Source organism: Cyclopterus lumpus, chromosome 16, assembly GCF_009769545.1.
Source record: "Cyclopterus lumpus isolate fCycLum1 chromosome 16, fCycLum1.pri, whole genome shotgun sequence".
NCBI lineage: Eukaryota > Metazoa > Chordata > Actinopteri > Perciformes > Cyclopteridae > Cyclopterus > Cyclopterus lumpus.
Window position 1 is genome coordinate 4,715,777 of NC_046981.1, and position 23,116 is coordinate 4,738,892.

The 23,116-nt window shown below is 44.0% G+C and overlaps 2 protein-coding genes across 4 annotated transcripts in view; both read right to left on the reverse strand.

Annotated features, from left to right (window-relative positions):
• Positions 1-14,774, reverse strand: part of LOC117745072 (ankyrin repeat and IBR domain-containing protein 1-like) — a 28,049-nt gene extending 13,275 nt beyond the window's left edge. The window contains exons 1-11 of one of the 3 annotated variants that reach the window (XM_034553109.1): positions 14,651-14,774; positions 11,389-11,670; positions 10,171-10,471; positions 9,200-9,382; positions 8,409-8,526; positions 5,637-5,848; positions 3,264-3,352; positions 3,034-3,178; positions 2,539-2,705; positions 1,296-1,384; positions 394-524 (exon numbers count right to left, since the gene is read on the reverse strand). In XM_034553109.1, coding sequence (XP_034409000.1) covers positions 394-524; positions 1,296-1,384; positions 2,539-2,705; positions 3,034-3,178; positions 3,264-3,352; positions 5,637-5,848; positions 8,409-8,526; positions 9,200-9,382; positions 10,171-10,471; positions 11,389-11,576 — 1,623 coding nt within the window. In that variant the 5' untranslated portion in view covers positions 11,577-11,670; positions 14,651-14,774. The other 2 variants (XM_034553108.1, XM_034553111.1) reach the window with 2 other exon arrangements.
• Positions 14,775-14,973: 199 nt separating this feature from the next.
• On the reverse strand, positions 14,974-20,098 carry LOC117745369 (eomesodermin-like). The gene is made up of 7 exons (XM_034553651.1): positions 19,883-20,098; positions 18,059-18,761; positions 17,793-17,947; positions 17,462-17,583; positions 16,917-17,075; positions 16,563-16,624; positions 14,974-16,313 (listed from the first exon to the last, which is right to left on the reverse strand). Exons 2-7 carry the CDS (start codon positions 18,583-18,585, stop codon positions 15,527-15,529), a joined length of 1,812 nt encoding a protein of 603 aa, XP_034409542.1. The 5' UTR covers positions 18,586-18,761; positions 19,883-20,098; the 3' UTR covers positions 14,974-15,526.
• Positions 20,099-23,116: the final 3,018 nt, after the last annotated feature.

The following is a 23,116-nucleotide window of genomic DNA, read 5'->3' on the forward strand; positions in this document are numbered from 1 at the left end:
TATAGCGTCAGTCCCACTCTCCTCCCCCAGTTGCTCAACTCCACCACTTTTCAGACATTGCAGAGACACTACCGGCAACATGACAGGAGGAGGTAATCGACCAGACGTGACTGCATGCATAGTGTACGCGCTGAGCAATAACATGAACGAGAACAAAGGCGCCCCGACATGCTGCAATGGGCTCGCTGCAGAGCTCGAAGCTCAAACTATGAACCAATCTCTAAAAGGCCAAAGGTTTGAATGTGTCTGCAATTCAGCCAAAAGGTCAAACTTCGATTGTTATCACTATTTGTTTTTGTCACGGCAAAAAAAATAAAAAAAGCCTACTCATTGGCAACTGAATAGCCTCCGAGGAGAAACCCCCAGCGACACACCACAATAGTAAGATCTTACCTTAGCACACTGCATGTGGTTGCAGCCCTCGTTTTTCTGTATCGGCGACTTGCAATTGGCGCAGGATTTGGAGTTGGAGAGCAACCACAAGCAGTTGGCTGCGTCCTCGTAGGCCTCGCCCACACCGGCCACTGTGACGGGGGGAGAAACACATGAAGGCATAATGAGACAGACTATTACCACAGCGTCACTGCACGGAGTGGGAAACTGTCCTGTCTGACTAATGGGTATTGCTTATATATTTTGCTAACATCTCCCAAGATGCTCATGCACCCCCCCCTCACACACACACACACACACAGGAACAGAATAATTGGCTATTATCAAAGCACCTCTGATCTGTCGTTTGAAATGCCACGATAAAACAGAATCTGGGGAAATCGAAGGGGAAGATGGTTTTCAAAGCTAAATAATTGCTTTTATCAGTAACTGTCAAGGAGGTGGCACTTCGGAGCGACTTGGGCCATCTTAAAAAACATCAAGCGGATATCCCGCCGTCCAATTACCGCTTCAAAACATTGCATACTCTTAATGAATGGGTTGTTCAGTTTACTTAATAATGTATCATCAACGGGGTGGATTTTAATTGGCTTAGTGCTAAACTGTTTCTAATGACTGTGGTTGAGTTCCAGGCAATTTAGCTCCAAAATCAATCACACCTGACCGCAAAACCCAACACGATCTGGGCTCGTGAAGAAACTGGCACTTTACCAGCAGGTAGCTTAGCGCCATTCTACCGGTATAATGAGGAGGGAAGTTGATGATGGAGCAGATACAATAAAAACTACGGAGACCATTTGGCAAAAGGTGTTTAAAATTCAAAAAAAAGGCAGACCGCTGTGCAGGTTGTAAATGCAGCTGGATGTCCGAAGCATAATAAGTAAGTTGATGTCATTACTCACATTCATCAGGTCTCATCTCGGAGACTTTATGCAGCCACGACTTCCAGGTGCCACAGTCACAGGGCTCGTGGGCCTCGCCTTGACACTCCCTGGAATATGTATATACACAGATACGCAGATGGATTAAGAGATCTATGGAAAGCACATACAATTAAAGACACGCACATGAACACACACATGAACACACACACTGCTGTCAGAGATGCCGTCTAAAACGCCAGCCACAAATCAATTGGCCACATCTGCCTTCCTCGTGTCAAGGGAACTATTAGTCGGACCCGTGTTGTGTCCAATTCCAATACCCAATAAATCAACTGCACTCCTGAGTAAACAAGACAAGTGAACCCGACGGACACTTCCACCAACCACATAGTGAGAGTGGAGGTGCAGTGAGGGTGGAGGTCATGTTATGATGATGATGTAATACAGAGGGCAGAAGGTGGAGGATCCACACAGCCAAAACTCACTCACACACACACACACACACACACACACACTTAATTAATTCAGGTTACACATTTTGTCGTGGAAGACTTAAAACAGATTGAATTATTTTGCGCAAACATATTCCATGGTGGAAAAAGGGTTTTACGTTTGAACAAGAAATGTGTTCATTCATCACAAGTTAGAGGAGTAGTTCAATATTTATTGACATATCATCAATGTCAATCTCGTGTCTGGGCGTTAAGAACAAAGCTCGAGTCGGGAGGACTTTATTTTAGTTTATCATAATCTGGCATTAGTCAGATTATGAGTGGTACCTGGTTTTTCGCCAGGAAATCTTTTTCCCTCATGATCTGAGATATATATCTTAAACTCCTGACAGGCTGTCATATGCCTTTTACTCTGGAGCGGCTTCAATCTGGCCCCTCTATTATTATTATTATTATTATTATTATTATTATCGTTATGAGAGGATCGATGCAGAGCTGGATTCTCATGTGGCTCCCTGAAAACAGCCAATCGGCCCTAGTTACTCAACTCAAGATGACTCTTTTAAACTTTTTCCACATAATCATATATGGAGAAACACTTCTAATGTTACCGATGCTTTTCTGTCAGGCGCAATAAATGTCTTTTGTAGTAAACAGCCTATATGATTTCTAATGGATCACAACAAGCTATTTGCTTCACAATAATTTCCATTAAATGTCCCATTAATATATTTTGCAAATAACTAATAATAATACAAAGAACTTCAGAATGTATTTCATTTCCATGAGGTGTGGTACTGATTACTGACCAGCAGAAGAGGTGGCCTTTGCCACAATCTACAGCCGGAGCCCTGAGGAGGGGAAAACCAAGGGGGTCTGAGGCGGAGGTCCCAGGGCCCTGGGTGCTCAGTCTCACCGCCCTTTCACACCCGGCCTCGGGACACCAGCGGATTGCTGGATTGTTCTCCACAAATGCCTGTCAACGGAAGAAAAGAGGGCGACCGTATGACACTCACTTCTAGCACAACATCTTCTGTTACAGGTTCGAAAGCGTCTGCCAGAGGAGATTTTAAGGAGGTCTTTAAAATCTGTAAAAGACGATGAATCAAGCTGATAAATAAACATGTGTACCGCTTACCCTTCAAAACCAATCATTTCTCTCTCCTCTCATTAATGTTTGCCCCCTTTCGTGCCTGCCATGTCAGTACACTGGGATCTTTTACATTCAAATTGAACTGCAGGTGTCACGTGTCATCAAGCCATGCGTTTGGTGCACGTCTTGTTTTTTTCCCCCAACTTGTTACCTTGATGTCAAACTGGAGGTAGCGCCTATCCATCTCTCTAGACACCACGCTCTCAATGACCTCCACAGGCACGAGCTGGTAGCAGTCAAAGGCCGGGCAGAAGATGTTGTGGGCTTCACCCTCTTGGATCTTCAGATTCAGAAACCTGAGGGAGCATACGTACACTGAAATTAGGGACATCCGGAGCCTGATCTGGAGCATCCGCAGGCTTAACCAAAAACATGACTTACCCTTCCCAGCAGCCTCTGCAGAACTCATGGCCACAGGACATGTAAACCGGTTCCTCGAAGACGGCGATGGAAGACATGCAGATGCCACACTGTGACACAAAAGAAATCGGTTTTAGTTTTAAAACGTCTACAGAAAGACGTTTTCTGTGTAATTCTTCAAACTCTGTGGTGCAATTTCAAAAAGGCCCTCCAGTACAATTCATATGTTTTTACATCATCTTTTGAATAAAAAGTGAATATGGCCTTTTGAGTCAGTGACTGGTTTTTGCCTGAAATTCAACAATCTTGAGTCTGGGCCATCTTCTCAAAAATTAGCTTAATTTTAATATTCATTGTGATGACTAGACCAGGAAAACCCTGCTGCAACTATCTGATGTCTGGCTTTAAATCACACACACACACACACACACACACACACAAAAACCATTAGCATGTGGCTCAAGGATTACCATTGTCATAAGATCTTTTCTTCTATCCACAGAAACTTGAGACACACAGTCCTCGTTACCGTGAAGCACTGACCCTAACAAATGACCTAAAGGAAGCAGAGTACTTCAACAATGCAAGTATTGATTTGTGGAGGAGCAGAATGTGCTATAATCAACTATAACCTTTAAACGGGCCCTTGAGTGGACTCGGTCGATTGGCACGGTGCACTTTCGAGGCGCGACAGAAGATACCGTCAGCCAAACGCAACCTATAAATTCCCTTAAAGCCATTGATGAATCCAGGCAGTCAGCTTCAGCTACCGTCTATCAACTGTTTATTTCTGAAACACTAATGATCATTCAACCCAAAATAGATTTTCTTTTCTCCCCCACAGGTAAGCAACGTTATTTCAAAAGCTCAAAAGTCCCCGGTGACCAATGTCAGGTGTCAAAAACATCAAAAACACAGTTGTTTCAATAGATTCTCAAATAAATATGGGAAATGCCACATTTAAAAAGGACCAGACAGCCTCTTTGCCTTTCACTGCGTTGGTATCAAACACACTCGATATCTTTATTGACAGTCTTCTATAGCGAGTTGTCGAACCAGACAAATCGGCCACAACATAAAGGGCATCTCGCATCACTTGACAAAGTGTCCATCGGTTAGGGGGTGCGCCGATCCTCTTGCAGCCTCGTCAGTGAGGCTCAATAATGGGTTTTTTTTGTAGATGGGCAGGTTTAGTAGCACAGCTGTGGGGAAAAAATGACTTTTTGAGAGCACACTTGCATGTCTACGACTCGTGGGAGCTGTAGTTATTGCAAGCTCACCTTGTTTCCTCATTGTTAAACTTGCAAGGTGCTTAAATGTGACTTTGCAGGCAGCGTTTGATATCTCTTTATGTTCGGGCGTAGAGAGAAACCAATAAGCAGACCCCTCGTGCTCGACACAGACGCAGATGGTCGCTATGGAATACCCTTACTACCTATTGTTATCGGCCTATCGACAGTGGAATTTGATACGCCGATAACATTTTTAAAAGTATTACAATATTCTCTCACGCTCAGAGCTTACACCGTAATTAACAAACCCCTTTGTTCTCCGAGGAGCAAAGGAAGTACTGCTTGTGTTTATGTTGGCGGGGCGAGACCACTGGCGTGCATACTAATGATGAATAATGCTGGGAAATAAAGCAACATTATGCAGAGAGACAGGTGCGGTAGTTGAAAATGTAAAGAATTCGGCAGAAACCCTTCAGGACACCGTCGGGACTCGCATTAAACAAACACTCGTGTCGAGTTTTCACGGGTACGCTGCCAGTTACTACGAGTCTACGTGCGCTTCCATGCTAGCTTTATATCTTTACTGCAGCGGGAGCTTCTCGGCTCCCCGGGGCAGCGCGTCTTGTGGTTTAATCGCTCTTCACTGTACAGTTAAATTATAGAATTCAATAAAATGGTGTTCTCATTTACCAAATTCCCATTTAAAGTTTTCCTTTCACTTTTTAGCTGCGACCAGCAGCTCTAGAGCTCACTCTGTCGGTCGGGCCACAGTTTTACCATAGCAGGCTGTCATAAACCGCCATAAGCTGCCATTTTGTTGTTTTTTTATGCAACCGATAAATGGAAGTTACCATATTTTGAATGCGGAGGAATGACGTAGAGACGCCACAAATGGCTCTGGTAGCAATAAGCTCAGTCTAGTCCAGCCAAGTGGCCTGAGGAGTAGCCCCCTGGTGGTCAGTAGAGAGAATGCAGGTTTTACGACATTGGCTCTCACTCTGCTCTCACTCTGATTTCCTGTTCCCGTTTCAATAATGGCCGTTAGCCCTGCCCTCTATACTTAAGCCTCATCCTCTTTCATGACTCATGAGCCATATCTTCCAATTTATCAAAAGTGAAAAGGAGTTTGACAACTGTGTAACCTATTTTTGGCGTCTCTCACCAGAGAGGACTCCTCGTTGGCAGGCATGAGGCTGACTTGGTCTGGGGAAGTGGTGGTGGAGGAGCGGGTGGCGCGTGGCGTCCGGGGCGAGGGCAAGGTGTCCCAGGCATTGTACCCACTTGGAGGCGGGTTAGGCATCTGCACCCCTGAGCGTTGGCAGCATTCCCCGGCATCGCTCATCCAGGCCTCGAGGAGCTTCTCTCTGTCCCAATCTGATGCAAAAAAAAAAAAAAATTAAAAAGAGAGAAATGCGTAAAACGAAACAGGAGGGAAAAAAAGCGCATAATTAAATTAAATGAGAGACCTATTAGTTTCATTAAAAAGCATTAATAAAGTTTGGGTGATAAAAGAAATTTTAAAAGCCGCTCTGGGAATTAAATAAAATTACAAGTCCAATGGAGTAGAAGGCCAGAATGACCAGTTGAGTGGGCCTTGTAAAGAAATAAAAGCTTTGAACAAACGGATACGACCACGTCACACAAAACAGCTGTAATCTCGAATCACGGAGTAAATCACAAGAGCAAAAAGCTGGGTGTATTTTGTCTCCTGTGGATAAACATCAAAAGGCGGCGTATGACAGAATTCCCCATTCAACCTGATGAAACGAGGCTCGTTCTCTTTTCATTCACGCGAAATGCATTTAAAATGAAAACCTTTTAAAAACACAACAACATAGACCTGCTGCCATCTGCTTTTCGCTTTTAGAATAGCTCTCCTGTCACCCATTAGCACAAGAAGCGGCTGGAGAACTTGTCAGTATCAATATTGAATGACTGTGCCCGAGTCCAAATGTTCTCTTCCGAAAAAATAAAATAAATCCCCTCCAAAAAAAATAAAGGAGCACGACCCGGTCAACTGTGCAATTAGGACTTTATCAGCCTCGGGACACGTTTCCCCACCAATCAAATGCCCCGGACTCTAAATGGCCTCGTTAAGATAATGAATATTGCAACAATTTCCCCCCCATCTCCATTCAATTAAAAAGCATCAATGAGTAGGACTCTATCTTGCAACCTATGGTCATTAAATGGAGTCTGAAATTAAAAGTCTTCATATTTCGTCATAAATATAAAAATAACTAGCTGGGAAATACAAAATTGTCCAAATCACAGACAGATCGACAGGCTGGCAGCTCTGCAGGAAAACACCAAGAATGATGATAAGAGAACTGAAAGTTAGGCAGTGTGGAAATGTGTTAAAGTTTTACAAGAAAGTAATGATACACAGGTTTTTTTTGTAAATCCTTCACTCCTTAACAAAAAATCCTGAAATGTTCCATCCCTATTACACAGACAGACAGCAATCCCATGCTAGAGGTGAATAAATACAGCCATAATCTGGAGCTCACTCCTCTAATCTCCCAAAAATATATATCTAATGTGTAGCACACACAGCTCAACAGTCAGCCACTGTGCGAACTGAATTAGACGGCAGGGTATTTAAAGACCCACTATCAACCCAAAAGCGGTGGCACATCTTTCCAGAGCTCCACTAACATAATGTGAGCCAAGCTAAATGAAGCGGGGTAATGCTTTGCAAAGGCTTCCAATGAAATAACTTTGGTTTAAACATTTCCACATTCTCTGGGCTCGGTGAAGTGAAGCTAGAGACATAACGTCTCTTGGATGCACGCGTCTTCAGGTCCAACGATTGGATCATTTGTACTGAATTAAACAAGAGCTGGCCTGCGTGGATGTGTACTTCATGTCTGTTTGTGAATGCCGATGTGTTGGCTTTTTTTTTTTTTTTTTTTTTAACCTGAAGCTTCCATTACTTCACCCACCAATACATTTAATAACTCAAATGTTACACCCGGCGTAACTCCAGACTCTAATCTCATACTTTATATTCCTCCTGGGGCAATAAATCTACACCGCTTGAAGCAAACCATTAATATACTATTGCTCTGCTTTACTCACATTTTACTTTTACACCACTTAACAAACCTCAATGTCAGCATGCCGTTGCTTATTTGTGACCAATAGAAATGAAGCTACTTGTTTAGCGTCTATTTAGAAATAAAAGTAAACAAGAAATGCTTTTAAAAAAAAGGTATATATATATATATACATACACACACACACACACACATATGTATGATGTAGCTCAAACAGGCAGCATTCCACTGCACACTAGTGTTTCTAGTAAGCACAAAAAAGGTCTTGAAATGAACAAAAAGTGCAAAGAAGTGAGATGCAGCTCTTTCCCATGGTATTGAAAACAATACAAACAAAGAAACGAGACCATTGTGTGTATTATACGGGGGGCGGCCAGAGTCTCTGCTGTGGACAATGTGCTTTATGGTGAATGTAAACTGTGTAAGCACCCTAATGTTTGAATGTACCAGTGTTTTCACATATTTGGAGGGAAAGGACGAGCCCACTAAAATAGCATTCAGAGCACGTGACGATGAAGCGAAATAACAAAGGCCGGTCACATCTTGACCCTTTCACTGCGAGGAAGTCACTGGAGCGGCGATACAGCCCTCTGTATTAAAATACAAGTATAGTATACGACACATTTACCAACAAATATTCAAGTCAACAGCAAACTATGCTTCATTTATGCTCTTTGTGGAAACAAGGTATACAAGGTATAAAAAAAAAAAAAAAAGGTCAGGATTTGGGAAAGCATGGTGGTGCCTTGAATTTTAATATTTAAAACCTTTTTTGCTGAGAGAGAGAGAGATCAATTCGGTGCCAACCATTTTAAGGACAAGCGGATATCTACATATGTGTGTGCGTGTGTGTGTGTGTGCATGGTTGAGAGTACCATGGGCACGTAGCAGTGCCTCTGCGGTGAAGAGAGGGGCCTGCAGCATGTCGGCTGTCTCCACTATCAGCATGTCCTTCAACCTCCGTAGATCCTGAGGCCGCAGGCCTTCATACAGCTGGAGAGGAGGGCAAGGGAGGAGGAAAGGACGGGAGACAAGAGAGGAGGAAAGAAGGAGGTTGACAAGAGGAGGTTAAGCAAAGAGGGAAGGTATGGAGGAAAAAAAGAAAAAGAATACGGCGGGTTGGCAGAGAAACGTAATAAAAGAGCCGAGGGAGCAACAGATGGTGTGATCAGGGTTAGCGGGAAGGGAAGGAATGAGGGTGGAAGTAGAAGGAAAGAAGGGGCAAAAGGATGTAAATAAAATACAGACAATTGCTGATGCCTGACTAAGCCAGGCCCAATGAGCTAACAGGGTGGGAGTCACATGCCTTATGGCTGGCTGGTGTGTGTGTGTGTGTGTGTGTGTGCGTGTGCACAGCATCTACGATGTGGGGCCCTGTCAAGCAGAATTTCAGCCAAAATGGACTACAGACAAATGGGGCCTGGTTCCAAGAGGCATAACAGACCTACACACAGTTCTTACACCCGTATGTGGCTTTGGCAAGGTTAAGATATCAAGGGCATCTTACTCAAAAGAGTTCTACTTAAAATGGACAAAATCAGTTTTTCACCGGTTTGGGAGGGACTACATCGAAGGTCGGGGTGGGTAGCGTTGTTAAGTGACACCAGTTGAGGGGGACAAACCGAATGCCGTGTACTCCCTCTGCCTTTGGTGTGTTATTCTGTACCTCTCTTCGGTCGAGGGCCGCGTACTCCGCCTCTATACCCTCCGCCTCGGGGGCAAGAGAGAAGACCATCTGCGACTCCAGGCACAGGGCCAGCTCCTTGTGGTGCTGCTTCTCCGCGCAGTCACATGGAGTCTCGCGGTCTTCGTTCTCAGCGAACAGGTCTGCTTCTCTCTGCACCAGGAACTGGAAAAACAAAAAAAAGAAGGGGAAACAAAAGGAAAGTGTAGCTTTGTATAATTGGGCAACCACAAATACGCAGGGGCTTAATGGCTTGTGAAGTTTGAAAAGACCTCACATGACAGAAACAGTGGTGCAAGGGACTCTGTGGTGGTTGTAGTCGTGGAAAGGCTACACGATGTTGGCACAAATGTGTATCCCACTTATTTTGATCTATACTGTGATCATGATTATTACTTACAACTTTTCAGTTTCAGGACCTTTTGTGGGTTGCACAAAATCCCCCCCAATTGCTCCGGCTGAGCCACGTACATTATGAATATGTAGTTTCAGCTTCCCAAACATGTGTTCAAACCAGACCTGCACGCATCCCTAAACATTTGGTTTTGCAAATTACATTTTGGGAACAAAATCGGTTTCAAAACTAGGTCTTTACAAATTCAGATATTGAGAGACGCACGATAGCTTGATTCGTAAATGTGACTTGTGTATGCGATGCCTCCTGCCCCACCCACGGATTAATAAAAAAGGTGCAATGCACGGCATCCTCCCGAAATACACACAGGAGCAGTTTGATCAATCTCAACATGATGGATGTGAGCACCACGCCACACGTCGACCACTATTATACAAATATTCATGGTACAACACTGAAATATTTGTGTTAAAGATGAGGGTTGCTCTGGCCCCTTTTACCTTCATTCCACTCATATTGCTCCCTGACCATTACCTAAAATTAGAATATTCTACGTTAGCCCACAGTGTAAAACAACCACAGGACTTTGGAAGCTCACCTCAACACACGACTTCATGCCGGAGGCAGCAGCATAGTGCAGGCAGGAGCTTTTCTTGTTGTCAGTGGCATTGATATCAGCGCTCTCGTACTCTCCGTGGTCCAGCTTTGCTCCGGTCCATGCCAGGATGACTTGTAGGGATTCGGCCCGCCGATGTTGGTCTTCATATGGCCGGGAGATCCGGGGTTGCAGGGCCCCCTCTGAGGTTAGAATCTGGGGCCCCATGCAGAGAAGGTGCAGAGATGTCTCATTGTGCACATTACGCTTGTTAGGGTTCCCATCTTTGCTTAGGAGGAAAGACCTAAAAAGAATGAGACAGGAACAATGGTTGATTTCGAACTTCTGCTGTTTGGCCCAGAAAGGGCTTTGCGTGCTAATATCTGGGGGCAAGCCAACATATTTTTGTTCGCTTTTTATTTCTGCTTTGGTCAACAAATTAACCTACTAGTGTTTATAATTATTGCCCTGTCTTTTTTTTGTTTTTGTAAGCATCTTTGTAGCATGTTTTTTTTTGCAACACAGCAAATAACACAAAAAGCCACTTTATCCTCAAACAATCCCCAAAAAAAGATGAAAAAATCAAACATCGCAGACTTCTGTAAATATTATATTAGTGCAACTGTATATTCTACAGCATTTTAAGCAATTCACAAATATGTGAAATCAAATCTAGAAAAATTACACAGCAATGAGCATGAGGAAATATAAATTGCTGATACCTGCTGAGATTAAAAAAAAAAAAAATTTAAATAGAAAACTAGTGTTTTTAAAGTAAAGATAAACACATGCGAGGTTGGTAGCTTGTGGGGTGGGAAGCTCTTGGAGCCCCATCCTATTCCATCCCAGCATGTTGCATTCCTGAGAGCTGCTAACAGATGGCTATGTGGAGACACAGATGGGACAGAGACGTATAGAGACAACACATGAAAAAACGTATCTTACGATGCAGCAATACAGAAATACAAGCGACCAGCTGATCAGCAACAGAGGGGTAAAAAAGAAAAAGTGCTCAAAAGGACACTTAAATCTAAACTGCATCCAGTGCTGCATTAGAAATACAAATAATATATTGAATAAATAAACTGCAGAATATCAAAAATACAGAGCCCAAGAAATTAGTCCCTCAACCCATTTTCCCAAAAGTCCAAACATATGCAACTCTGAATTATGTCTCTTTGCTCTCTTGTTGGTTTGATTTCATCTGGACCACATCCTGACCTGAGTAGGCGGCTCATGGCGTGCCGGGAAGCATAGTGCAGTGGAGTGTTGTGCTGGTAGGACTCTCCGTATGTAGAGTTGGGATCCAGCGCCTCCTTGAACTGCGGGTTGCCCTCATACAGTTGGTAGGCCAGCGCCTCGTCCCCGTTGATGAGAGCCTTGCGGAACTTGGTCGCCGTGTTGCCCATCTCTTTCCTACTGTAGCTTCAAGCTCTGACTGGTGCAGCCTGCTTATGTTGTCCTCGACCTGTTCACGTCCAATAGGCCAGCATACTGAATGTCCTTAAGAAAAGAAGAAAAACAAGGAGTTGAATTCCTTAGCGGCCGTGTCCGAGTCAAAAAAAAGGGCCTCCTTGATTAAAAAGACTGCAAGTATTAAATCACTTCCACTATCTCTGAAGGACGAGAGTTGCATCTCCAAGGTTGCTCAGGCTGCTCTGCCCCTGTGTCAGCATATCCACAGCACAGTAAACAACATGCCTGTGTTTCTCTTTTTATTCTTTTTTCTTTTTCTTTTTTATAACTAAACACAGGGCCAACAAAGCTCACACGGAGAGAAGGACAAGACTTCCTCTGGCATCACCGGGAGCTTCCGCCTCTTTGTGCCAATGCTGCCCATCCCACTGGGGCCAGGAGACATTGTGAAACAAGGTATCCTCAACTGGGGAGCGACACGCAGCGAGTCAGCACTTCGCTCCCGCCAGAGCACCAGATGGTCATGACTGTTTGGGCAATGTGATGCTTTCATGTATTTTGGTTTTTGTGAGCCACAGTGTAAAATCAACAACAAAAACGCATCATTTCCTTCAGCATAATATAGCTCATGAAACTAAAAATGAATTTATACTGAATTCTCACCACTATGCAAATCCTTATTAGAGTAGGAAATGTATGGACACAAAATAAGGGAAAAATGCTCCCTGAAGAAGTGAGCAACAATCACAAAGGAAGTGGTCAACTCATTTTGACATTTCGGTCGCAGGACAATTGATTAATTTCCGCAGTTTCAGGATTGTGGATTAACGTGACTCACTGGTCTAATCTTAAACTACAAAAAGTGACTCCCTGTCTGTGTATTTGTCCCAGAAGGGAAGAGGAGCAAAATTCCATGTCATTTTTGTCACCTTTTTGTCAAGAAAAAAAAGTTATTCTCACTGTAACAATATTGCCAAAGTAAAAAGCTGAGGAAAAAATAAAGAAACACATACATGTGGAAAGTGAGACTCCTGGGACTTTAATTATGTAATGCTACCAAAGCAACAGTATACCCTCATTTGCCAGTTGCCACCGGCTAAAACTAATGTTGTCTAAGACAACAGTCCTGCAATAAATTCACAACACCATGAAGGTTAGAATGAGGATGTAGTCTGTGTCGCTGGAAACTGTAGGTGGGATTTATTGCAGTAGTTGTACCTCATAACACTGGCTTATACATCTAGTAAGAGTAAGTCCATTTAGTAAAGTGATGTGGCGCTCACATGTTACATCCAATTACAGAGGCTGAAGCCTATTTAGTTTGTGTCATGTAATATTTCAACTTTCTCCAAGGACTGGTGAGATAAATCCTCCGTGAAAGCATCCATGAAGGTAAACAGACCAGAGTGAGGTGGGACTTTGTCTTCTGACCTGTGTAAGATGTAAAACTCGGACTGAGTTTACATGCATGATTGATCGTGTGTTCTTTATGCAGACAACCTCAATAACGACATACTGAATACCGTGTACTTGTTTTAAATGTGCTAATCCATTGTCATGTGTGGGATATGACGTCATCATCTCCTGCCATACTTTAAATGGAACCCACGCGTTCAAAATTCACATTAACGCAGCAAAGAAATACTTCACGCACGCACGGACTCGCAGCGCGCATGCGCGAGCATTGGAACGCACGACAACGGGACTTGGGTTTTGGGTTAGTGCGAGAGTTTGTAAACGGGTGTTTTGATGTGGCTTTTGGGTTGTTAAATCTGACCCCCGTTAACTTTGCAATCGCTAAATCTATGCCAGCGGGCTTGAGCCGCACGAGGACAGGAACCACCACCATCATCATCATCATCATCATCATCACAACGCGAGACAAACGTCTCACCTTGGCGAACACTTGTTAAACACCTGGGTCTTTGAACAGTCACATAACCTCACAGACGAGAACACACTCTAACTGTCTTTACACTAATCATGCCTAATAATCACAGCTGAATACATATACATCAATGTAATGTTAACAGTTCGCCTGCGTAGCTTTCCACTTGTCAGTAAAGTCCCCCCCCCCCCAGCCCCTGTGTGGTCTGGTGTTTACCATTTGTCGCTAGCTCGAACCGACGTGTTGCGTTCACGAGCCGTTCGTTTTAACGCTTTGTTGCGTTTGGGGGTCCATGAAAACATTCACCTGCCGACTGTCCTTTAGATTGGCGTTTAGCTGCGAGACGTCCCCGTGTGTTGAGAGGGGTCGGTGTTAAATCAACGATACACAACAAACCTATCCATTGTTAGCTGGATGTTGTTTTAAAAAACTAAACATTTAAATAAATAAGTACACAAACGCACCATGACGCTCGCGTCTGCGTTGGCTAACGTCAGTGCACGCGCTAGCAGGGTGAGCTAGCGTGCTAGCCAACTTAGCTAGCACAGTTACTAAACTCACAGTAAACAACGAGTAACAAGTATCCCCGACTTACACAGGTGGTGCATGTCGCCGCTGGGGGACCTGCTCTCGTGACTCAACCGTCACGCGCTCAGCGATACACGGTTTTCGTCCGCGAGGCGATCCATAAATGACGCTGTGGACCCAAAAAGCACCCGATTGTTGTTCCCGTGTGTAAAGTCTTCGTTGACTCTCTGCTGCTTGCTGGCTTGTTGTACGCGGGTTGCCAGGTTGTAGCTCAAAACCCCAAAACAGGCGGAGAAAAGAAGTGGCTCGTTTTCCTTCGGAGACGGAAGAACGACGAGGAAACACACACACACTCGCACACGAATATTGAGTTGTGCATCTTTAGCGTGACAACGTTGTGCAGTATTCTGGACTGATGACACGGGCAATAGATAACTTAAGTGCACGCGTTGTTTGTGTGTTCGTTGGCAGCACACACACACACACACGCTGTGTCCGTGGTCTCCCTAAAGGTGTGCACGTGACGTCCATACCAGCATGTCCTATTCGGGTGTGTAACCAATCTACAGGTTCACACGGTAAGAAAATACACACACAAAAAGTGATGAAACTTCAAATATTTTTCGGATGTGTAGACTGTTATGGTCTCACCGTGGGATATAAAAAATGGGATGATTGTTGATGATGGTTTAATTTGACGCCGGGGTGCACCCGGTGTCCATCTTTCAAACCTGTGCACAGTCTGTGGTTCCAAGTCAACAGGCTGCTGGAGTGATTGATTTCATGGCTGCAGGTTCAATAAATTGCCACTAGAGTGCGACAGAGTCCAAGGAAACAAATGGTGCTGTTTGGATGGGCAATGGGAGCTGTGCTTGTTATCCTTGGAACAGTTGTGGTATGATTTGAATCAGTGACTTTGTGTGTGTTGAACATTAAACAACATTGGCTTGTAACTTGAAATAAACAATCAGATACTTGATAGAACACGTATGCCTTTTTATTATCAAATATCTGAACGTTGCCATGAAGGTACAGCATAGCATCATCATCACATTTATGAGTGCACAAATTTCATATCAACTTTCAATAAATAATGTATAAACACATACCCTCACTGTAAAGGCAGTAATGTATGCCCGAGAAAAACATACAGAACACTGTTTTTTATTTTTATTTTTAATGGGGGAACTTAACATACTTTTGCACTTTCAAAACAGTTACATCATAGGGTGTTGAAAAATATATATATTTCAGGAGAACAGACGGCCTGAAACAGAATAGAGTGAATATTAAACAATAACTCAGGCTACTGATGCTTATTGCCCAACATGCCCCCCTTGACTTATGATAATTGTTTTTATTATTTGTGTCCTTGATATCGCCACAAAAGTTGAAAAAAATATGACCACCACATGTATCACTACCAAGACAAATTATGGGTGTGCACCCCCTCAATAAAACAGGGTAAAATATGAGTTATTTATGGTGGCACATGAAGAGCAAACCAAATGAGAGATGACAAACCATTCAAGGGTTTGTGTAAAAGGAATAGTACGCTGCCATGCCTTTGGCTAAGGGGGCTTCTTTGCTATAGGAGCTACTGTTGATGGCAACAGAGGCCAAGTCCTCACACTTGATGTCAGAGGCCGAGTCCTCTGTGCAGGGACCATTGAGGGACAAACGCCTTCGTTTACAGGCCGCGGAATATGAATCCGCCTTTTCTAAGGACAAAGCCGACGACTGTGTGTCCGTCCAGGAGGAGATCAGGCTTCCGCTGCCGTTCACCTCCTCGTCGATCTGCGGCTTAACTTTGTTTGAGTCTTCTGGGAAACCAGTGGTGGGACTGGGCCTGGGAGACCAAGGCAGGCTGGGAGAGACCTTCCTCTGGTATGCCGCTCTGGACCCCCACCCTGCAGACATGGTGGTGAAAGGAGAGTCCGGGTAGTAGCCGAGAGCGTGGGATGTTTGCACGGACAGGGATTTGATACCATAAGGGAGCAGGGAGCTGGAGTATTCTCCCTCGTAGGGCGTGAGATCTAGTTTGCTGCCGGTGCTCGTGCCGTTCCCCCCTTGCTGCATGGAGGTGACGAACCACCTCTGCGAACTTCCGTCCTCCGTCTGAGGCGAGAGGAGGCTGTTGGTCTGCGGTACGGCTCTCTCGCTGTTATAGAAGCGGTTCTGGGGAAGGTTGTTGACAAATTGGTCCTGGAAGAGGGGCTGCATGGTGTAGCGGGCCCCGGGGACAATCTGGTGGGCACGGGGCGAGTCGGTCGGCGATGGTGTTAGGCGGTCGTTTTCTTGAGCTGTGTACATCCTGGAAAACACATGTAGGTATGAACTTGAGGTCAAGGGAGGGCAGTGTCTGGGTGAAAAGAATCATGGTGTGAAAAACCTCTTTAGGAAAAAGAGTTGGCACACGAAACAACAGATCTCAAGTTGGTACATGACAGTCGATGCAATAATGCATATAATTTGATGTGTTCCCATGTTGAAAACATTTGATATTTAATCCTCAATTTATAGTTGGTGAGAAATGTGTGACAGGGAAATAAAAAATACTTACGAGTCATAATTATCTCTGAATCCTTTGGCAAAAGGGTTGTGATCAATTTTCAGCTGCGTAATCTAAAACAAAATACAAAATGGAAGAACACGCTTCATATTAATATGAGTTACATGCCTATTGATACATGTCGAACTATACAAGGAAACAGCGGATAGATTATTAACATTAGAATAGGAAATGTATGTCCATTGAATTAATTTCAATGAAGGTTACGAATTGATTAAAATATGTGCATGTAATTCTTATTTATAAGGCATAGATATTAGTCTGAGTAGCTTAATGATAACCGCATATATAGCTCAAAAGCACATTGTGTCATAAGAGGAGCAATAAGGAAGGTGCTGTGCTTACATCAGTGTTCTGGTAGGCAGTCACAGCTATAAACTGGTTCTCTGGGAACGTGAAGCTCTGAGTCTTCACGTCACTGCTGATGTCCTCCGCGCCGTCCTCCGTCACCTCCACGATGTGCAGCCTGGGCTGGTACTTGTGCAGCGATTGCAGCACCATCATCTGCATAATCGACATGGTGAAATACGTTAAATCATCCGATGATAATTTGAATAAAAAAAAAAAAAACTTAGTTTTTTTGTTTTCTAAACATGTCCACGTTATGCAAATACCTCGGATTTCTGTTATTTATTCTACAAGTGGATTGTTCTAAATATGCCAATTATACTAAATGCAATCCAAACATGATTAAAACATATTTTAAATAGTTTTTTGTGATTTACGTTAAAGTATTAATGATGCCTTTTACTCTTTTTATTTCCGGATTATTTAGCATGGTAGATATTTAACTGTATATTTCAATGCAAACATATATGTATATATCTTGACATTGTAATACAAGTTAATTAAAAAAAGGCGTTAGTCTATTTATGTTTAGTTATGCATACCTGTGAGGTGTTATGATTGGTCCCTTTGTTGTTCGTGAGTTTCAGTTTGCTGAAGGAGATTTCTTGTCTCATCCAGTGGGCCCCCGTGTTTGGAGACTCTGGATGGATGTAGACTTTGTTTCCTAAAATAAAGAATTATTCCAACATCAAACTCCAGTAGACAACACACAAACAAACCTGATTTATATCGATATATTTTTATTTTTGCCAATAGAAAATTATATAATTGTTTTAATTGTTATTCAGAGGTTAAAGGTGAGCCCTTCAATCTCAATTCAACATTGAAGAAAATAAAATGTTAGTAATGTCACATATCGACCTGTTTCAGTACCTTGGCCGCTGTTGTCCGCCTTGCCACAGGTGACCCACTTGCCCCCTTGAAACCTCCAGTGGTTCGGATCCGCCAGCACCACCTCCACGAACACGTTGTAATGCGCTGACAGGTTGAGACCCGCTATGTTGAAACTGAGGAACGGGAACATCCGTCTGAAAAGCACCCCAAAAAAAATCGAAAAATTGATAATCGAATGAAAACTGGTCTTTATTCCCTCGACAAATAACATGTAAAGTGACTCCCTCTTCTTCCTCCCATCTCACCTGCCCTGCTTGGTGATTATCATCTCGGTCTGGTGCCGGTGGAATTTGAGCCACAGCGGCCGGTTGCAGAGGTACACCTGGGCCCTCATCCCGGGGCCGGCGCTGGGTAGCGTTATGCCGCCCAGAGCCGACCCGGAGCTGCTGTACGGCGTGTAGATGCAGCCGGGGCTCTGCCCGAGCTGGTAAGCCGGGCTGAAGTGACTGCGTCCGGCAGCGGAGGGGGGAAACCCCGCGGGGGGTAACACGGAGCCCAAGTGGAGAGATGAGGGGTACCGGCCCGCGCTGGACGCGGCGTAAACCGTCCCACTGGGCGTGTAAGGGATAAAAGAGCAAGGGTTCGGGGCTTCTGGACTTTGTTTGGAAACCGTCGGAGGGATGTAGTAGGACCGGTCGGCCCCCATCCCGTGCGCCGTGTACCTGCTGCCAGCGGCCGGGTCGTCCCCACCCACAGCCGGAGACTTGCGCCTGTCATCCGCGGCTTCCTTCGCAGAAGAGAAGGCGCTGCTCTCCCCTTCACCGCCGAGCATGACTGCTGTTCTGGTCTGGTCACAGACTCCGTTTGCCTTCTGTGATCTCAGTGGAGAGACTGCTCCTTTTTTAGGGGTCTTCTCCCCCCCCCTCCCCCCACCCCCTCCACGGGAATCACTCAAACAGTTTTGGGAGTTTTATGCCAAGGAGTCTTCTGAGGAAACACTTCTGAAAGCTGGAGACAGAAACAGATGATGGTTAAGAGGGCCGGCTATAGGCAACCGGGGTGATTCTCCATCTTTTTAAAAGGCCAACGTGCCAAATTACGCGCAGCAGAAGAGGCCTTCAGCGTGATGGCGAGGGGGGAAAAGTGACCTTTTTCCCCCATATCAAAGCAAAGCAAATCACCGTGGGCGTATCGGGGTGTGGCTGTGAAGACGATCAAAACCCGGACTGCTTAATTTCATTGTGGTTTTAACACAGTAACTAAAAAAAAAAAAATCATATTAGCCATGGCCTATCTTTGAATGATTTTCTCTTTGTAAAAAAAATAAATTCCAATTATCCTATTTATCGCAGTGTAATAAAATAATAAAATAAGGCAAAATCCCCCTATTTTTTAATTCACAAGGAGAATATAACTGACCTGATCAAAAATAAAATAAGGTGGAGTTGTGACCTTACGTTTATTTGAATAGCTTAATATTCAACAGTGTCATATTGGGAATCCCCTTTAGGAGACAGCTTCTTGTAAATCACATGACAAACTTTAAAAGCACAGATTCCTTTTGAGGGGGTTAAAACCCCAAGTGAAATAAATCAGTCTAGAAATCAGTGTGATTAAACCTCGCGAAATTCGTGACAACAAACAACAAATCTATTTATTTATTTTTACAAAAATAATAGTTATCTTCTCAAACATTTTTATTTTATTTTAAATATACTCTTTTTCTATTAGACGGATTTCTGTTAATCCTCTATTATTATTCAGAGTTGATGAATTTGCATTCGTTCAATTTGGATGCGACTCCGTATCCCAACGGGATAGCCGACGCGAAAAAAAGGGGAAATAGGCAATTATTTTTCCGTTTGAAGAAACCTGTGATGTTTCTCGGATCAGACAGCAACAAACAAACGTAAACCATCCGATCCATGGAAGGAAAAAGGATAAAGAAATCTAAAGAAATCTGCGTGGAGACAAATTGATTTAATGTGGCTTGCATCCCTATATCAAATAATTCCAATGGGCTAAATTGCAGTTTAATTTGAATTTCTCATTTATTTTAGTGCTGAAACAACTAAAATAAAAAAAACGCAAGCATTCAATTCATTAATTTATATATATATTAAACTTACCAAGCGATTCTCCCTCCGGTTTTCCGTTTGAAAATCAATGTCAAGGCACCAGAATAATTTCAGCTAAATAAAAACTTCAGTGCGCAAAATAAGCTGTGAAGCCGAGCCCATCCATACCCGTGCAGGACATCATGTTGTGTTTGGGGTTTGAGGGGGGGAGTAACAAGGTAAAGCCTGAGCCATGTGGAGGAGGACTGATCAGGGTGTTAAGGGGCTGCTCCATGACGCACAGATAGCAGCCTATTATCAGATTCTCCTCGGATCTCCAGGGGAGGGGCATCACAGCCAAGGTGTATAAGAGCGAAGCTGCTCCTCAATGCATCCATGACCCGCTTCCATCTCCCCAATCCTCACAAAGACATCATCCACAATAACAGTCCCATCATCAGTGCAGCCATGGGGGTCAATATAGTGCAGAGTGGTGGCCTTATGTTGTGAACACTGATTTTTACAAATACATTACATTACATGTCATTTAGCTGACGCTTTTATCCAAAGCGACTTACAATAAGTGCATTAAACCATGAGTCCAAACTCAGAACAACAAGAATCAAGCAAGTACAATTTCTTCAATAAAGTTAAATACAAAACAGAGTTAAAGACATTGATGTTCATATTTCTGGAAAGGCTTGTGGTGCAGATTTGGAGTTGGCCGCAACTTTTCAAAACTTTCTGCACAATCGCAAAAAAATGTGCCTTTAAAAAAAAAGAAAAAGAAGCATGAAATCCACAACCTGAAAGTTGCTCAGCCATTGTAATACTTTAAATAACACGTGTGACACGAAATGTGTCAGAATGTGAAATGAGAACTTGGAAAAGTAAATGTACCTCAACTGACAATAAGGCACAAATACAAAAAATACTAATTGCCATGCAATGAAACTCATCGTTGTGGTCATGAGACCAGTACAGATATGCACATCGATTGGATCCCCCAGTGCTAATGGCCGCTGAATGGCGAGGAGCCCCAATCAAAAGAGCAGCCGAGGCACGAAGATGTTATATAGGAGAGTTACCATTTGTGATTTTGCCATACTTGTGCTGAGAACATCGAACATGAGAGAAACACCATGTGACACAGACAGAGAGAAACCCCCGAACCTGTTCCTTCTCCATGAGTACATCAACATGGATCTCTTGAACTCTCCTATGGGGCTCACCCCGATAACAAGGTTCGATGGTGATGAACACATTTGTTGCCCCAGTACGTTCGTCCCAAGGAACTCACAGATCATTCAAGATCACATCAGACTGTTTTCGACCTCCACTTCTTCAGTTCAAAAGGAAGCCACATTCAAGACTTTACCGTGCTAACGGGGCTCCATTAACAGCTTTTAAAAAGCCTCTCGCAAGGCCAGACGATGCTCAGCTGCTGATGCTGCGTGCTTAGAGAGGCGTTTACATGATAAAGACGGTGAGAGGATTAATGATGCAGGTCGCCCTGCACCTCCTGAAATAAACACATTGCACATCAGACAAGACAAATCAACTATTTGAGTAAACTATTTGCACAGCAAACAGCCTCAAGCTAATACACCACCTCCTCGGGATCGCACCGATAAACTGATTGAGTTGTTTGATTATTTCAGCAAGTCATGAATATAGAGTAAGAGTTCCAGTGGTCTCGAATTTGCTCCCCCCTCCCCCCCTAGTCAACTGCATTGCTTGTTTGTGTCCTCATTGGTATTTCAGCGAGTCTATGTGCATGTATTAAGGGAACAAAGTGTAAATTCAAATAGATATGATCCACAAAAGTAGATTGACTTCACTAAAGCAGAAATCTGATTGAGACTCATTAAAAAGAAAAATGTGCGTTACTTCAACTACTACTGAAATACTGTTTTTACAGTGTACCTCGTGGTCCCATAGGACGACCACTCTCCCCATGAGCTACAGCCCGCCACATCATGACGTGGTTAAAAAGAATGGTTTTTTTTTTTAATGAATAAAAAAAAAAAATGTTTTACACCCTATTTGAAAAATCAAATACAAATAAAATGCGGTTTCATGTTTATTCAATTTCTCTCTGGATTATCGGTACGGTCCTTATAGCTCTCTTCCATGAGCGTACCCTCCCCAGAACGTGAGCTGTAGGTGGCTGATGGGGGAGGAGCCTCCGGGCAGGTCAGCAGGATGGAGGCGATGATCAGCCAGCCCAGGATCTGTGGTCAAAACACAGTGTGGATTTAGAGTTTGGTTGGGTTGTTCAGTTTGAGTCTGTATTAGCTACAGCCCCCATGCCCTCAGCGATAAGGAACCGCTATTTATTCTCTCGCCAAAGCCATCGGACTCCATCGACAAAAACGGTTGTTTGACCTGGCAGTAGGACGGGGGTTGCATGGTCCCCCGCGACCCGACTGTATGACTTTGGCCCTTCAACAGGTGCAGTGTGTGAGAGATGTTCGCTGGCCGACACGAAAATGTTCCTACAGAAAGAGTGAAGTGATTCTAAGTCCACACTTTCACCGATTCAAACTCTTTTCAGGCGTCTATAAGATCCACAGCAGTACGTAGCTTTGCTCCCGTGCTGGTCCCGTCTGCCTCTCCAGACTAGGGGAGCGGACCACCATGTAGCTACATGTACCTCAGACCCGCTGCATGCTGTCCCGTTGACAGGTGAACTCAAAAGGACAAAACAACGAGAACAAATTTGGATGCATGCTTTGCACGTTAATGGATCCGACTGGTCACTAAAGCAGGACTCAAAAATACACAGCGTACCATTTTAAATAAGGGGCAGAGAAAAATGAATAAACCACATCAGCCGGCATCAGAAAGCTGAAGTATTAATTATCATGTTGTTTTCGGGGGCCCACTGACCTGAGACTGGAATCTCAGCAGCACGTCGTCACAGTCGACCCAGCGGCACGTCGCTGCTCTTCTCCCTGAACAGGCGCTCTGCGTCCGCGCTCCCATTGGTGCCGGTCATGGTAGTTCCCCTTGAGAAGGGCCATGGTGATCCAGCTGGTGGGAGCCAGATGAATCCCAGCAGCAAGAGCAGCAGGGCGGGTGTAACAGATTTATATAGGGCAGGGAAGAAGTCGACTCAGATGACGTTTTCTTTTTCCAGCATTTATTTGCGTCCAATTAGCCTCACACAACTTTCTGCTCGACAGTTTGTTCTTGTGCCGTTTACCTCTCCTCTTCCCACCTTTCAACAGGTCAAACAGCAGCTCGGCCATTGCAGAGTAACCGGGCACAAAGTGTTGATAGTGATTTACCATCCCTAAGAAG